The sequence below is a fragment of the Salvia miltiorrhiza genome, chromosome 2, assembly GCF_028751815.1.
Source record: "Salvia miltiorrhiza cultivar Shanhuang (shh) chromosome 2, IMPLAD_Smil_shh, whole genome shotgun sequence".
Taxonomy (NCBI): domain Eukaryota; kingdom Viridiplantae; phylum Streptophyta; class Magnoliopsida; order Lamiales; family Lamiaceae; genus Salvia; species Salvia miltiorrhiza.
Window position 1 is genome coordinate 47,369,866 of NC_080388.1, and position 19,033 is coordinate 47,388,898.

The 19,033-nt window shown below is 33.9% G+C and overlaps 1 protein-coding gene across 1 annotated transcript; it reads left to right on the forward strand.

The window, feature by feature from the left end:
* The first annotated feature begins 11,144 nt into the window (after positions 1-11,144).
* LOC131011774 (protein FAR1-RELATED SEQUENCE 5-like) lies at positions 11,145-15,496 on the forward strand. Its single transcript, XM_057939617.1, has 2 exons — positions 11,145-11,894; positions 12,726-15,496. The coding sequence occupies exon 2, from the start codon at positions 12,751-12,753 to the stop codon at positions 15,349-15,351; it is 2,601 nt and encodes an 866-aa protein (XP_057795600.1). The 5' UTR covers positions 11,145-11,894; positions 12,726-12,750; the 3' UTR covers positions 15,352-15,496.
* The last annotated feature ends 3,537 nt before the right edge of the window (positions 15,497-19,033 follow it).

The window sequence follows — 19,033 nt, forward strand, 5'->3', positions numbered from 1 at the left end:
GGTAGTCACTTCAAGCTTTCAAAGAAGGATTCGCCAACTAGCAAGAAGGATCGTGCCCAAATGAAGAATGTTCCATGTGCTTTAGCAACTGGTAGAACCATGTATGTCATGGTATGCACGAGACCGAATATTGCGCATGCTGTGGGAGTTGTGAGCTGGTTCATGGGTGATCGGGCCAAGCAACATTGATTTATATATTGGTCTCGATTACTCAAGAGTTATTGATTTGAACCTATTTGTTAATTTTGTAATCTTAGGATATTATGCTCGAATTGATTAATAAGTGGACAAAAATGGAGACAGAATTAAACTAAGTGTCCTGAATAAGAATTGAAGTTCATCTCGATACGAGTTCGTGGGCGAAAACAGATCTAAAATCAGACTTCAAACAAAAGAGAACGAACCAAAGTAAAAAGATTGTGCAATGCAGCGGCATAGCACAAGGCGCTCACCGAAGAGGCTGCGCCCGCCTCCTTCAGAGGCCATGGGGTGTCCACGGCGGCCGCCGTCTGGCTGCCACCACCGCCCCTTTACCATATATATATATAGGGAATGGCTACCGTGAAAATACTTTTTAAAATAAAAATAAAAATATTTTTTAATGTACGAATTTTATATATATAGGTAGGGGAGGGCTAGAATAAAAACACTCTTAAGTGTATAAAATATAAATGATTTTCAGCCCTTAGATCATCAAGATCTACGGTTGATTCGTAACCCTGTTAGATGAATTCGTGGTCTTGGGTTCGAATCCCAAAGGTAATAAAAATTTGTTTTTCGCAATTCGTAACTCTGTTGGATAATTCATACGTGTTCTACATAAAATTCGTACATTAAGAAATGTTTATATTTTATACACTTAAGAGTGTTTTTATTCTAGCCCACCCCTATATAGGTATATATATATATATATATATAGAAACAATGTAGTCAAATGACCATAATGAAGATTGAAAATCAATTTTTGGCCCCTAATCTTAAAACATCAAAATATGGCCATTAATTAGGTGGTATGCCTAATTTGCCATTTTTACTCGGCCGCTGGGGTGATTGCTCGGCCGCTGCATTAGTGCCATAAGTGTCATACGCATCATTTTATTACTTGGTTTTATTTTGAATTTCCGTTGGTACTTATGGCAATATTAGTGCCATAAGTGCCAAAAGGACCATTTTAAACACTTCCCCGCATGGTTTAGATGTTCCATTTAGGGTTTAGATTATCCATTTAGGGTTTAGATGTTCGAATTAGGGTTTAAATTATCCATTTATGATTTTTTTATTCTATTATTGTTGTTTCTGTTGCACGTATGGCACTTATGGCACTATTAGTGCCATAAGTGCCAAAATGACCATTTTACTTGGTTTTATTTTGGATTTCCGTTGGCACTTTTGGCATTATTAGTGCCATAATTGCCAACGGAAATCCAAAATAAAACCAAAGTAAAATCTTGGCACTTATGACACTATTCGTAACTCGAACCTGCACGCGATCCGCTTGCCTGATCCTACCTGGTCCGCCTCATTAAGGATAAAAATGTCCAAATCAATAAAAATGGCCAAATTTTATGTTTTTTCAATGTATGGCCATAAATTGTGTTTTATGCTTCATTTTGGCTACTTCAAAATTTTACTCTATATATATATATATATATATATATATAGTACTAGATCGAAAATAGTTATTTGGAGAAACTATTCTATATATAAAGTTTGGTAATAAACATTTGAAAATTAAGCATACAACCAAATAAGAATTTTGAGATCAAGTAGTACATATAACTACTGACAATTTAAAGACGGGTTCATGTGCGAGTTAAATGATACTCCCTCCGTCCCGGCTTTTGGTATCCAGTTGAGAACGGCACGGGTTTTAATAAAGTGATTGATGTGTTGTGAGTGGAATAAGGGTCCCACATTTTATGTGAGAGTTAAAATAATTAAAGTGGAGTAAGGGCCACACCTACTTGTACTAAAAATAGAAATGGATACCAAAATGTGGGACGACCAAAAAAGGAAAATTGGATACTAAAAGCTGGGACAGAGGGAGTAATTGTTTTTTTTTGGAAGGGAAGGTAATTAAATGATAAATGTTATAAAACTTATAAACTCATCTAATTTAATTGTTAGGATATAAAAATTAATTAAAATATGAGAAGTCCAAAAAAAGAATCTTTCTAGGATTGAGCTTCTCAAATCTTAGCCTAGTCAATTGAGTCGAATGTTTTAAGTCAAACAATAGATTAATTGATTTAATTCGACATTCAAAGTTCAAGAGAATTTGTCAAAAGAACGTGTTACGTAGTATTAAACATAAAAAATTACTCTCCTCCGTCCCACTTAAATTGATACACGTATCTTTTTTGTTTATTCCACTTAAATTGACACTTTCTTAAAATAGTATATAGTCCTTATTTTCTCTATACACATAAAATAAGTGGACCTTACCTACTTTACACTCTTAACCTTGTATTCTTAATCTATGTGCCCAACTCAAAAGTGTCAATTAATTAAGTGGAACGGAAGTAGTATTAATTATTTATCAATTAATATTTAAAGTGTTTAATTAGTGATGCACATTGTGCATGCACTAGGAGATATCTGAATTCATTCCGAGCCAAAACAGTCCACCACGAAATAGGGAGGAATTTCATGCACCTGATTTATGTTGGTAAGAATATTTTGGTTCGTAGCTACATATGTCACAGACTTCACCACATATGACATCACCAGAATACATCTATCAGTTACAACTTAATTTTGTTGCTCTTTTTTTATTTATAAGGAAGAATGCATGAAGGTATATATGACATATGCATTGTGACGAAGGGATTGCGAAAATCAGCAGGTTACAATGGATCGGTGCCGCATTGAATTTTACTTAAACAAAGTTAAATTTGGAGATCAAGTTCCGATTTTCATTTGATGTTGCAGTTTATGTACTTCAATTTATAGAAAAAATAAAATAAATCAAACTTAGATTTTTATATAATTTGTATTAGCGACGCTAATAATAATTTTTTAGGTATTAAAATCAAAATAAATGTATAAAAACAAAAAAATGCTATTGGTAGACTAAACGAGAATTATGCTCACGAATAATGTTCACGAATGTTCAAATCCTATGACTGATATTAATTTATTCAAATTTATCGTGTAAAATTAAGTAAAATAACAAATAACCAACTACTCTAGAGCTCAACTTTGTAGCATTTTCCTAATTAAGTTTATCATTCCTATTACAACGAATAGCAATTTGAACTTAGCAAATGCGTATCAATACCTCCTCCGCTCTTGCTCTTTGTTGAAATCTTCTTGCATTCCTTTCAAGCAAGATGTGACACAGTGTAGTAGCAGCAGCAACACGATACATCAATTGTTTCTCTGTCTTTGATCCACATTAACTGTGTCTAGCATGTACACTTTTTCATTTTCTCAGCTTCTAATGCTTCCATTAATCAAACCACACCATGTCATGATCTGACTCCAAACTCGAACAGAATAGCAACATGTAAAGAACATATATATTTTTAAATCTCGATCTGCATGTCAATTTTTTTGAAGCAATCATACTTTTTTTTTATAAATTACACAAGAAAATAAAAAAAATTTAAAGATCGCACGATGGTGGAATCAAACTCAGGACCTCATGCTATCGACATTAACCACCTACCGCTAGACCAACACACACTAAGATTTGTTCATTTATATTAACCATTTTCTAAAAACGAACATCGAGAGATATGCTGTCATCGATGTCGGAATCGTTGCCAAAAGAAAAATAGGAGATCGATATCCAAGTATGTGTATGTTATGTATTTTACTTTAGTATTCCTAGCTCCCCTTTATAAAGGTGAGTAACTATGGTACAAATCTCAATTTCTTTCTTCCACAATTCAAAAGAGGAGAACAAAAAAAAAGAAAAAAGAAAAAACATTTTCTTATTATTTTTCTTATTATTTGGAGGAAATATATATTTCTTTATTCACCAACTCAAAAAGAAAAAAAAAAGGAAAAAACATTTCTTATTATTTGGAGGAAAATGACTATCCTAATTGGAAAGACAATACTAATCATATGTGCAGTGGCGGATTTAGAGGTGCTTAAAAAAAAAGAGGAGAAAACATTTTCTTATTATTTGGAGGAAAGATTTCTTTATTCACCAACTCAAAAAAGAAAAAAAGGAAAATACACTTTCTTATTTTTTTTTTTTTAAATTTGTTACAACCAAAGAAAGGAAAAAACCCACTCACACTCTAGCTCCTAAGGTGACTCGAACCCCCGACCTATTGGTTGGAGGAGAAGCGTCTTACCAACAGACTGCGCTTCATCGTCAAAAAATACACTTTCTTATTATTTAAAGAAAAATGACTATCCTAATTTGAAAGACGATACTATATATGCAGTAGGATTCAGAGGTACTGTTAAGGTCAGCTGAAGGCTGAAGCACCCCCAAACTAATATTTTCTAATCTTTTATTATAGTTCTTATTTAAAAAAAATATTTTATTACACATCGTTCTCTTAAAAATTTAATTTTAGCTCTCTCTAAACTAATTTTTATGCATACCCCTGCATATATGCATATAGATACTAATAAAATTATGATTTGAATACTAAATATACATTTAGATTCCAACATAAGTACTGTCTCATAATCTATATATTTATTAAAGCAAAATAAATCCAATTTTATGTGGGGCCATATAATTACTCCAATATAACATTCTTAATTTTTTCTAAATTTTTAATCAATTTCCATATCTAAAAAATATTTATGCTTGCATTTTATTTTATTATATAATATTAGTTTAAGTTTATCACTTCATACTCATAAATTAATATGTATATATATATATATATATATATATATATATATATATATAATACGTTTGCATATAGATGTTTTAAACAATTAACTATATATATATATATATATATATATATACACAAAAATTTGCGTACACTCGAGTCGTACCCGACCCTATTTCTGACCCGGATCCGATCCAACTGGACTATCCTACCCGAATGTCAAGTGTTAGTGTTATTTCGATATAATGTTAGTGTCATTTATATGTAGTGTTAGTGTCATTTCAATATACTATTAGTGTCATTTTACACGTAGTGTTAGTGTCATTTCAATAGAGTGTTAGTGTCATTTTTGAAATAGTGTCATTTGTAAAACAAAATAAACCAGGGGGCTTAGCCCACTGGCCACCGGGTCCTCACTTAAGTGAAGTGACCCAGGTTCGATCCCTCTTGGGAGCGAATTGGAGATTGGAGATATAAGGTGGATTTTGGTGAATGGAGAGATAAGGTGGTTCTTGGAGTGGATGGAGAACTAATTACTAACATCTAACATACTTTGCCCGATCAAAAAAAAAAACAAAAACAAAATAGTGTTAGTGTTATTTTCGAAATAGTGTCATTTGTAAAACAAAATAGTGTTAGTGTCATTCCAAGATCGTGTTAGTGTTAGTGTCATTTTAAGAAAAAATGGGTCAGGATAGTCCAACTGGGTAAGGATCCGGGTCGGGTACAACCTGGGTGTACAGGAGACCACCTCATATATATATATATATATATATATATATATATATATATATATATGCAAATAGTTTTAATTTACTAATTTAAATGTGAGATATAATAATTTTTAGATATTTAATGATTTTTTAAGACATGTAAGCAAAATAAATCTTATCTTATGTGGCGTCATATAATCATTCTATTCTAATTTTTCTCAATTATCATTCATTCTTTTTTTTTCTAAAATCATTAATCAATTTGCATATCTAAAAATCATTATAAAATGAGAATAATATCACTCCATGCTAATTTTTCTCAATTCTCATTCATTCTTATTTTTTTCTAAATTTTTAGTTAATTGTATATCTAAAAACAATTAAATATCTAAAAATTATTATAAAATAAGAATAAAATAATTGAGTGTCACTACAAGAACTCAACATATAAAACAAATATTCCCTTAATTACGATAGTGTTCATTCTAATTTGAGGTGTTTGACTTATAGGCTTATTTTGGAAATCTAATAAGCTCTACTATTTAATCTTATTTAATAAGAAGTTTTAAAATTTTATAAAATTTAAAGTTGTAGAAGTTTATAAATCGTCAAAATATTTTGATAATTGAATTTGTACTCTAGATAGTGAATGATATATGTTGAAAATTATCACAAAATATAGTAAAGTTATTTTACAAATTAACTGTTGCTCATAAAATCATTAAAAAAATATTGTTGTAAAAATTCTTGATTTCGAGGATGTCAAAACCAAAATCTTCAATTCTCTAATCAATCTCTACTTCTAATCAAACTCCACCCACCTACTAAAAATTTTATAAAAACAAATTGTTATTTTATTGTTTCATCTTATTATGAATTTAAATATATTTTATGTTTTTCAATTGTTATTTAATTGTTTCATCTTATCATGAGTTTAAGTTGAGAATGGATTAAAATTATTTTTTTAATCGGGTTTGACACGGGTAAAAATATATAAATGTTAAATGAGTATATAGATTCTATAGCTTCTATTATTTGTACTATCTATTATTAAAACGTACATATAGATGTTCATGAATCCACGTTTATTTTTTCGGGTGACTTCACTAATGGTAAAATCTAAATAAAAGATTATATACATGCTTACGTGAAATTTTCTATATTGATAATATTTTACTATTTACTATTTATTGTAAATGATTATTTTGAAATGTTCAGAGTGTTAGTTGAGATGGATAATTAATTATCGTAACAACTTATATTGATGATTTAGATATTCGATAAATTTAAATATACTCAAGTAATTGTGAATATTACTATTATAAATTTAAAATGAGAAATCCTGATAAAAAAAATGAGAAAGAGTAGTAAAATTATTTTTAATTAGATATTTAAAAGTTAAAATTATTAATAAAATTTATATATAATAATTAACTAGGATTTGCATCCCGTGCAACGCATGGGAAACAATTTTATAATTTTATATTTATATAAAATTGATATCAACTCAATTATCATATTTATAAATATAATAAAAAATTAATTTTAACTGAATATATTTGAATTGAATAATAAAAAAATAAAGAAGAATTTACAATTATAAAATTTAATTTTATGAAAATACAAAAAAAAAGTTAAAAAAAGAAAATGAAAATAAAAAATAATTAAAACATAGATTTATTAAAAAAAGATGAGAACGGAGAGAATTTTTTAGAATTTTAGTCTTTAAATAAATATAACTTTTAAATTTTAAAAGTTTTTATTGTGATCTTTAATTTGATATGCATATTAAATATTTTATAATTAGTCAAATTTCACAATTTTAGAAATAAATACGTACAAAAAAAAAGATAAAGAAAAAAAGATTAAAAAAATATAGTTCATAAATAAACCTCCAATTTTATTAAAACTACAAAATTATTATTTAATTTTAAAATTAATTTAAAATCAATTAAAAATTAAAAATTGCTTTCTTAATAATAGTAAAGATAGATAGGTCCGTAATAAATTAATCATAGCTCAAACGGCTCATCTTTTTTGGAATTCAACATTCCAATAAATTTGGTAAATTAATTTGCAATATTAATGATGTCGGACATTTCCGTTCGATCATTAATTTAAAAACTATTTTATATTTATATTAGATATTTACTCAATAATTATTTCAAATAATGAACGTGATGTTAAAATCAGTTTTTAAGTTGTATACACGTTTTTCTCCAGATTTTTTTTTTGCATATAACCTTCAATTATCTTTTATTTACAAAATTGCCATTGAAATTGATTTGAAATCGATTTGAAATCAATTTCTAATTGAAAACTGCTGTTTTAATATAGTATAGATTTCCGTCAAATTTCGACGGACAACAATGTAGTCTTGTCTAGTAAAACGATATCGCACAAATCTCTTCTTTTCTTTTGCCTCTTCCCTCCTCGTCATCTCCTCCTTTTGGATCCGACACTTCCTGAAAAAGTATTTATGGATTTTTCTCACTAAATTTTTAGGTGATTTCTAGGGAAGGAAAAAGACGAGAGTCTGAATTTTGAAGTCATGGTATTACTCTATAATGTCATAAATTTGTGTTTGGCAATTTGTCTTAATTTCCTTTTTCCAGTCAGTATTCCTAGCAAATCCCTACTTCAATTTCAACGACTTGGCGCAACCGCAAGAAAATTTTCAACATAATTTACTATAGCTATATAGCCAACAAAATTCATTAATTACACACAAATTAAACAAGTTTCATACACAATTTCGTAAATTTTAAGGACATTTATCAATTGGAATTTGGAATACACAAGATATAACTCAACTTCATGGGTCAGTACGGCTTCGTGAATTGAGGCTTTATTTGTCTACTAGATTTGCCCTCCGTGCAATGTATATATAAAATATTTTATATTTTTAATTTTAAAATTTTATATAAATTTGAATAGCTTCATGGTTTGTAATGAACAATTAAAAATGTGACATTGATTTAATTGTTAAAAAATTATTTTAACTGTAGTCATATAATAAATTATTATATATTTTATAATTTTTTATTTGAACAAGAATATTTTAGAACTATTTTATCATACTATTTATATAATATAAATGGATTTTAAAATTCATATTCCTTAAATAGTTAAAATATTATAAAAATAATAATTATTTCATTGCAAGAAGATCAAAAGAAAATGTAATATGTTTCACAATTTAAACATACATAAAAAGTAGTATGTGTGGAAATATGTTTCACCACTAAAATCCATTCATATAATATATAGATATACATTTTATGTTGTATTTATTAAAATATACTTCCTTTTGTAGTCATTTTATGTTAAAATGATAAGTATTTCCCTAATGGTCTCCACTTAGTTTTTAACTTATTCAAAACATAAATAAATATTTATAAAAAAGAAAACCTCAAATCATGGGGGAGAACGGTAGTTTCAAATTTAAAGAATGAAATCAGCCGTTTCTCTTTCTTGTGAAAGTTTCGAAAAAGTGAAAGTTGGTCAAATTAAATTTCTTCTTTCATTATCAATATATTCTCTTCTGTCTGAAAGACGAGAGTATTCACTGAACACATGCGTAATAGGCGATTTTGGAATAATATTAAGCGTAAGATAGCGAACGGGAGGGGCACAAAATTTTGGGAGCATTGGTGGATGGGCACAAGACCTCTTAAGCTTGAATTCCCTAAACTATTTCAATTGAGTGCATATAAGGAGGCAACAATTAGTGAGTTCGGAAAGTGGGAGAATGGAGGGTTGGTTTGGGAGTTGAAGTGGAGGCGGGACCTCTTCCAACGAGAAATCGAGGCTACTAACGAGCTGCTTTCTTTTATCTCTAGTGTTGTTCTTGTTGCAGGGAATGATGATGGGTGGTGTTGGAGTGCAGCCAAGAATAAAACCTTTTCAACAAAATCGGCATACGAGCTCATCAAGGCCACAAGGATACAAGATTTGACACCGCATCCAAAAAAGGATTTGATTGCCAAAGTGTGGGATACACCCGCACCACAGAAAGCGAGAGTTACGACATGGAGAGCGCTGAGGAATAGATTGACGATCTGCGACAATTTGGTGAAGAGGAAAATTCAGCTATAGGAGTCGAGGAGGTAATGTGTAATGCGTGCTTCCATCAAGTTGAGTCTGCAAATCACTGGTTCTTGACATGCCCAAAAGCGTACGTAATTTGGAACGGAATATATCAGTGGCTGGGCATCACCGATGTGAGACAACATTGTGTCGTTGCACACCTGGAATCTTTCGCACATTTGGGCAGGAGTAAAAGGAGTTGGAAATTCCTAACGGCACTTTGGATGTGCACCATTTAGCTGATGTGGAAGTGGCGCAATGAGAGCAAATTCGAAGGCAACATCGGAGACATAAGAGCATGATCGGGGAGCTCAAAGTAAGAATGTGGAGCTGGATTAAAACTTTTGGTCTGATAGATAATGATATTAGTTTCTCCTCTTGGTTTGCAGGAGAAATTCATACTTTTGTACTCTAAACTCTTATCGGTACCTCTGGTACCTTGATGATTTATAAAAACCATTTTTCTGATAAAAATAAAAAAATAAAAATTCACTGAACACATGCATACTTATATATATATTGTAAATTATCATGCCATTTCAACAATGCAACAAAGGGGTTTATAGCTAAAAAGACTTGAGATTACTAAATTCTTTTGTGCATCTAAAATTTGTCTGATTATATATAATAAATTATTTTATAATCTATCATATTTGAAGTTGTGTACCAAAGAGGTGCCCACTTTTCATGCACAGACACTTGACCAACCCGTTCGGCTACGTACTCACAGTCATTTAGTGTACATTAATCCTAGCAGTATAGCTATCCGTTCAAGATTCAATTTCGATTAAAATTGAAAAAGCTAATGCAGATAGATATCATACACAAATATTAAAATATTTATAGCAAGACAATAATTAAAATATTTTCTGTCCAAATGCTTTTGAAAAAATATAAATGTGTAAATGTAATTTTTAACTTTGTTTAATATTTAAAAAAACCCCACCTAGTTACAAAGTTTGCTAGCAGGTGCAGTGAATTTTCATCCTAGCATTCACTTCTACACTTGCATCTGAAAACAAAAGCTAATTTTTAATTCATGAGAAACGTGTGATTTATCCATGCAGTGTATATTTATCAAGTAATTATTATATTAAAATAATAATTGAAACAATTATGTAAATATAGTCCAAAATATAGGACTACTAATAAAATTAAATTAAAGGCAGAGCCGCACAAGTATTGGATTGGATTAATTATTCAAATTAATAGCTGATTTAGGACTTTGTAGTCCATGCACTTAATAATCCAATCTAAATTAACCCACAACCTGAGACAATTAAGTTGAATTAATCAATTAATTAATCCAAAATTTATTAATAAAACTGGTCCTAATTTTGTGCCTTAGGAAATAATAATACCATTATAGCCAATTTAATTAATAAAACCGGTCCAAATTATTTAAACTAAATGAAAGCCCAGCAAAATTATTATTGGGTCAATCAATATATAATAACAAGCCCAGTTATTAATAATAAGTAAACCCAAAGCTAAAAGAAATAAAATAGGATGGGCCCAAACTCTGTCTCTCTCTCTCTTCCATCTCTCTCCATCTGCACTCTATCTCGACAGATACACACACGCACAAATCTTCTTCACCTTCGGTGATTGTGAAGTCGCCGCCGTCGTCTTCCTGTTGAATTTGCCGGGCCTCCGTCGTAAGCCGCCGCCATCCCTTCGCCTCCCTCTATCTCCATCACTTTTACTCTCTCTCGTTCTCTCGACAATACACACAATAGCCCTAAATCCCCCCTCCCCATTCCCCTTTTTCGAACTTGCCGCTGCTGCTACGAATCCGGTGAGCGGACTACGCCCCGCCGCGTCTCCTTAGCTGAGAATCGCCACGCCGCCGCTCCTTCTCCTTCGCCTTCTCTCTTTGGCTGGTCGGCGGTGTATGGTGTGGTCGTGGATTTCGACCTCTGCGTTCAACAACCACCGCCGCCGTCTCTTCCTTTGATTGGAGCCCAGGGCTCTCCTCGACCCGGGCAGCAGCCATGACCGCTGCCAAGCGCACAACTCCGACGCCACCGACGCGCCTCTTCCTCTGATACTCCGGACGGATAGCATCAGTGAGGAGAGCCGCACCGCCGCCGCTTCTGGGGACTGCCGCTACGCGCGCAGCTACGGCAAAACAGGGCAGCAACAAGGAGCCACTCCCACTGCCGCTTCTCTCCACGCTCGACGCGATCAGAGCAACGGAACAGGGCTGTACCACCCTCGACTCCCGACTCGACAAGTTTCAACAGCGTACACAAGTTCAAAATTCAATTTGTGCTACAAGATTGTAAGATGCTAGTTTTCCTGTTATTCATAATTTTAGTGAATTCTGATTTCAAGTTGTTGATAAGATGCTATTTTTCCTGTTATGCATGTGTTTATTCTCCTTCTGTAACTATATGTTGTTGTTTAGGAATAAGTTTTGGTTATGCCATGCTGAGTTCTCTACATTTTAAAAGAAAAAGAAAAAAAGCATGGTTCGAACAAAATACAAGATTGAGTCTTAGAGTAAAACCTTGATGAGGTGATCTGGGGTTATGATTCTGCAAGTTGATGAGAGGAAAGGCTCTGCCAGTGGAGTTCAGTTAGAGGCTGCCCATTTTTTTTTTTTTGGGTGGTGAATCGGTGGTGACATTGAGAATGAATGGATTTCTATTGATATGTTAAGTGCAGAATGGGAAAGGGAGAGAATTGTGTTTGTATGCTGAAGGTATGGGTGTGTTTGTGTAAAGGTGTTGTACTTGAGGCATGGAGATATGTAAGAGAGGGTGTGGAGTAAGCAATACGTATATCTCTGAATGTGTGATTGTTTTAGTATATAGCTAACTTGATATTGTGTTTTTTATGAAATGCAGAATTGTGGGAATAATATTTAGTTATGTCAATGCAGATTGTTTTAAACAAAGTATAGATAAAAATAATTTTATCGAGATTTTGTACCAATTGTTTCATCTATAGATTTTGCAGCTCAGTCTGTAAGTTGGTTAGTCATCATTGGTGGTTCTGTTATGATGCATTAGTTTACACATTGAGGAGGAAAACTGATATTCTGATTGTGGTCTTTCTTCGCCCGTATAAAGTGATGCGTTTGAAATATAAGAACTCGTTGTTTTTTCAGGATTCTCCCTTGTAAATGAAGGTCCATGGACTCTGGCCTTGGTTCTGGGGCAAGGGATAGTTCTGAGGATGACATTGTAGGGGTAGGTGATCCTACTGCAGTAGTGGATGCCTGTATAAATCAGATAGGTGAGGTTTCAAGCTTCCTGTATGATGATGAGGAGGTCTTTGTTCATGAAGATGCATCGTTGAGTCGCGAAGCTTCTTCTACTGAGAAAGATGGTATGGATGTAGATAGAGAGAGCACATATAGCTGCCTTAATTCTTCTTCATCAGAGGAAAAAAGTTTTTACAGTGATGGTAAACATGAGTCTGCCAGCCAAAATGGTTGTTTAAACAATGATGCTGAGTGTCAGAGTCCTAAGGCATGCATCAGTGGCAATAATGGGCCAGATATTTTGGGCGAGCAAGATGACCGTAGTCCTGGTATTTCCTCTGACGATCAGCTGGGAATGGATGCTGATGATAAACAAGTTTCTATAGCTGAAACCCCTTCTAATGCCTCGTCTGGATCCATTAAAGATGAAGCTGAAGAGTACATAGTGCCGGAACTTGGGGTGGAGTTTGAATCTGAAGAGCATGCATACAAGTGTTACAATAGATATGCTCTGATGGAAGGTTTCAGCATCCGAAAAGATTTTGTGAATAAAAGTAAGGTTACTGGCTTGGTAGTATCGAGAAGGTACACCTGCCACAGACAAGGCTATGGATCCAGCAAGCGTGATATGAACATGAAACCCCGGAAAGAAACAAGAACTGGTTGTCAGGCTCACATGACCATTACGCGTCAAACAAATGGGAAATATCGTGTCATCCATTTCGAGACAAGGCACAATCATGAGTTTGTGACACCATTCACAGCCCATTTGTTACCATCACAGAAGAGGATATCCTTTGTTGAGGCTGTTGAGGCCGAATCAGCTGCTGCTCCGGTGCCAGATGGGGTCCCAAAGCTGGGGATGGGGTTTGATTCGGAAGATCATGCTTATGAATTCTACAATGCATATGCTGGGCGACTGGGTTTCAGTATTCGGAAGGATTACGTGAACAGGAGTAAAGTAGATGGAGCTGTGGCATCTAGGAGGTATACTTGTTTCAGAGAAGGCTATAGGCAGAACGACAAAAGAGGTTCAAAAGTGAAGAGACCACGAAAGGAAACCAGAGTTGGGTGCATGGCACAGTTAGTCATTTCTCGTCAGGCTGATGGTAGGTACCGTGTCACTCACTTTGAAGAACGCCACAATCACGAGCTTGTACCAGCATGTAAAGTTCGCACACTGCGATCACAGAGGAGGTCTTTGACAAATCAAATTGTGGAATCCAGTGCATCCGGAGCTTCTGATATGCCGCCAAAGTCAGTTGCTGAGTTGTTATTAGCAGGAGCGGGAGGTCAGGACGATCCCATTTTTGATCCTATAGATCACGAGATGAATCTTACATCCAAACGAGCTTGGAACATGATGCAGGAAGAAGCTGAAAGTTTCCACCGGTATTTCCAGAACAAGAAACTGAAGGATCCGTCTTTTGTTTATGCTGTACAGCTTGATGTTGAAGAGGAAATGACCAATTTCTTCTGGGCTGATGAGAAGATGTTGGTGGACTATGGGGATTTTGGTGATGTGGTTTGCTTTGATACAACATACCGTCTCAACAAAGATTGGCGGCCTTTAGTCCTGTTTTTTGGAATAAATAATCATAAGCAGATACTGGTCTTCGGTGCTGGATTTCTTTACGATAACACAGCCCAGTCTCTTAAATGGATACTGAGAACCTTCATAAAAGCAATGTCTGGAAAAACCCCAAAGACTATCCTCTCTGATAAAAATGCTATTTTATCAGAAGTAATAAGCTGTGAATTGCCTGAAACTCAACACAGGTTATGCACATGGCAAATATATCAAAATGCGCTCAAACATCTCAATGAAGTAGTCGTCAGCTCAGATTCTTTTTCCAGTGATTTATGTGGCTGCTTTCTCCACCTGGATGAGGAAGACTTTGTTAATTCCTGGAAAGTCATGCTGGATACTTACAGTCTGTGGGAAAATGAGTGGTTGCGCGGCGTATTTGAAGAGAGAGAGAAGTGGGCTTTGCCATACAGCAAGCATATCTTTTCAGCTGACATAGAAACTGCTTTCCTCTCTGAGTGCTCTATCACTAGCCTGAAAAAGTACGTGAAGCATGAATCACATATTCTCCAGTTTGTCAAGCATTTTGGAAGGGTGGTTAACGACTGGCGCTACAAAGAGTTGGAAGCTAACTATGACATGGGTCAGCATGTGCCAAGATTGATGGGTGATGTCATAATGCTGAAGCAGGTAAGGGAAATATACACGCCCATCATCTTTAAAACGTTTCACCAAGAATACGAAATCTCTCTGAACATTGTGATCAACCAATGCATTGATGCAGTGTCCTCAGTCGAGTATAAAGTCAGTACATATGGTGAGGTTCGTCATTACACTGTTTTATACAGCTTAGAAGATGATTTAGTTGCTTGCAGTTGTATGAAGTTTGAGTCTGGAGGAATTCTGTGTAGCCATGCACTGAAAGTGCTGGACTATAGGAATATAAAGATAGTCCCTAGCCGATATATATTGAAGCGTTGGACCAGAGATGCGAGGGCGTAACATTTATTTTTCCAGCTTGTATTTTGGCAAGGAAATGTAACTATCATGTAAGAAACTATACAGTTGTAGATTGGCTGATTGTATATTTTTGTGGAAATTAATGAAGGTTTTATTGATTGGTCAGTTGACTACTGATTTTGAGAAATTTTGTTGCCTTTTTATTTGGAGTTTCTCTTTCCATTTGATTATTTGGAGTTTCTCTTTCCTTGTCTTCTCAGAATGGCGTATATGAGGTGCTCGAAGTCGTTGTCGGCCTACACTTGTTTGGGCTAGTTTAAAGTAATTAAATGTTGGTTGTAATTATATTAATCCTTAGGCCCAAATTGTGGATTAATTTAGAACTGAATTAATTAATTAAGTGGACTAATTTATTCTAAGTTGAGATTTAATTAATCGAGCTAGACCTACAGATTAATCGGGCTGTAGTTAAATAATTTGGTCAGTTTATTTAAATCCATAAGTTAAACCTGTAAGCTGGATTCATAGAATTATACGAATTATTATTTCAAAAATAATAATTTCTTGATAAATAGAAATTGCATAACTAAATTACACCCTTCTCGTTAATTGAGAATTACCCTCGTTCCCGACATCTTATCTTTTATTCTTGTTATAAAAGTCAAGCATGGAAGTGGAAATTTGTAGAAGGATCATTGCACCCGTAGAGAAATCTTGCAAATTAATTGGTGGGCTTTCTTACGTATTAAATAAAATTTAATATTACGTTTGAATAATTATATTCTTTTCACAAGTATATGAACTAAAATATTTATAGTATTATCTTGCCATATTTTTTTTAAGATTTATGTATGATATTTATCTACATTAACTTTGCTAGTTATATAGTCGAATTTGAATCATGAGCGAATAGCTATTCTATCAAGGTTAATGTACATCTAACGACCATGAGTTCATAAGAGGACGGGCTGCTAAGTGTCCATGAGAGGTGGCCACCTCCCGGGTAGACAACTTCAAATATGATAGATATTACAAAAGAACTTAGAGTGTGTTTGGCTAAGCTTATAAGCTCTAGGATCTTATAAGATATTTCAAGAGCTTATAAGATGTAGTTTCTTAAGAGCTTATAAGGTGTCAAAGTGTTTGGGTAATTATGTTTATAAGCTAGAGAGAGAATTTTTAGTTACTGAGAGAAAATCTTTGTTACAGAGAGAAAATCGAAGAAAAATGAAACTATAATGATATATGATGAAAATAAAAAATCAATAATTGAATTATTTTTTGTAAAATGAATATTGCTTATAAGATAATGAGAAAAAATAAGATGAGGTAGATGAACTTATTTGTCGGGGAGCTTATAAGCTCTTAGAGCTTATTTTGCCAAACACTTTGAAAGGACTTATAAGCTCATAAACAACTTATAAATTATTTTAAAGAACTTATAAGATCAACCAAACACCCTCTTAGTCTGATCAGATTCACAAAAAAAATTAATAAGCTTAGACATTTTTAGTTAAAAACTCATTGCTCGAAAGAAGGAAAAGTATTGATTGTAGGTGGATGAAGGAGAAAGAGGATTATTTCGAGCTCAGTGGTATAAGGTACAAGGTGAGGCTTGTGTGGCTAATTAAGGGGTTTGCACGTAAAGAGGAGAGTTGACTACAATAAGATATTATTCTCTCCATTGGAACACACTTTCATCATGATGATCTTGAGCTACAGAACAACTTGGTGTCAAGACCACCTTCTTGAGTGGAGACTTGGAAAAAGAAATTTATATGCATCAGCATCAGGGATACAAGGTTTTTTTTTTTCTTTTTTTGATTACATAATTAAGAAATTTAAAAATCGTGCGACAAAAAACTCGAACCAAGACCTTAAATCTTGAATATTAACCTCCTACCGCTAGACCAACACACGCACAAAGTTAAAATCGAGTAAGGAGGATCATGTATATATATCGCCCAAGGAAATCCATATATCAGGTTTGGGATACAAGATGCTAATAATATAATTAATTATTACTCCTGTTAAATGTACACTAACAATTTTCATTCTATCGAATCATTAATTTTTACTTAAAAATTACATTTAATATTTATATTTATTTATAAAAAATATTATTTAATTTTTATGATTATCATGCATCACACGTATTAATTACAATTAAAAATGAACTTTGAACTATGCTGTTGCACACTGTATAAATTGTCCCTTGCTAGACAAACATGAAGTTAACTAGATTAAAGTATTAATAACTTAATTTATACTTCTCAGTTAGAACATCCGCATTGGGATTATATGATAGCTTACTTGATGGGGGATAATCACATTAAGTAAGAAGGCCGTATTGAGATTACATGATAATCTACATAATTTTTTTAGTTTTGATTTTTATACTTTCATTTAAATTTAATTGCTCAAATTTAAATAACACATTTTACTAATAATTAAACTTCCATTAAATAAAATCCTAAAAATTACATAAAAAAAAATTTAAAAACATAATTAAAATTACATAAAAACTCTAGATCAGTCCACGACGCTTGAGCATTTCTTAGACCATGTACTCGTGTCCCATCCTTTGTGCATCGCTCATATGCGTCGTATCCAAGCTGAGTAGTTGCATATCAAGCTCCTTCTCCTTGAACTCGTTCTCCTTCTCCTTGAGCTCGTTCTTCTTAGCGTACTCGGCGGTGATTTTTTTCAAGCTCTGGTCGGACTGCTCCAATGCCTCTTTGTATTCCGATGGTTGCTTGGAGCTTGCCGCCTTCCCCTTCCCTTTCGCCGCCTTGTTCCAAATCGGTCGGGAAGACGATCTCCTCGCCTGACGCCGAGGTGGTGAAGCCGCCCTCCTCTGTAATCTTTGTCCTCTTAGAGGAATGTACGTCTTCCTCGAGGTACATCGACTTGAAATTGTGGTTGACACGGAGAATTTTCCACGCGTTCCAATAGTTGAAGGCGGCATTATTTGGGCTCCGACTTTTGAAGAAGATTTGGGCCATGTCCCGGAGCATATCGTCAGGATGGCCGAAAGGCCACCGGGTGCGCATCTCCACCCATATACTCTCCCAGATCCGCACATCTTGGGCCACTCGAGCACAGTGCCCTTGAATTTGGCGGTGCTTGAGGTTGGCGCCGATGAGGGGATTGACACGGTCGACAATCCGTCTCCAGTACACCTCCCCTTTTGATCGGTCCCACGGATGGCGTCGTTGGTCACCTCTATCCAAATTTGGACGATGAGGTCCGTCTCCTCAGGGGTGTAGGTATGACGAATAGTCCTTCCTTCCTCCGCCGCCAATGGCGCCTACTTGTCGTGCTTGACCTTGTAGGCGATTTCCTTCCTCCGGCTGTCTTTCTTCGATTTGACTGCACTATGGGCTGCCGGTGGCTCCTCCTCGCCGGTTGGAGGATCATCCCCCAATTCACATCCCTCCATATCGGGATTATAGTCGCCGGAGAGATCGGGACACCAATTTAGATCATAATAATTTGAGTTGTGTAAATCCATAAAAATTGTAGAGGGAGAAAGAAGATAGAAAATTAAAGTTGAAGGAATAAATTGAGAAAGAAGATAGAAAGTTGAAGGAAGAAAGTGAGGAAGAAGAAGAAGGAAAAGAATAGATAAAAAGGAGAAAAAAGAAATAAAAAATAAGAAAATATCAAACGGCCAAAAAAAGACAGCAAATTGAGGCAGTCAAAGCTGCCACATTTTTCAAAT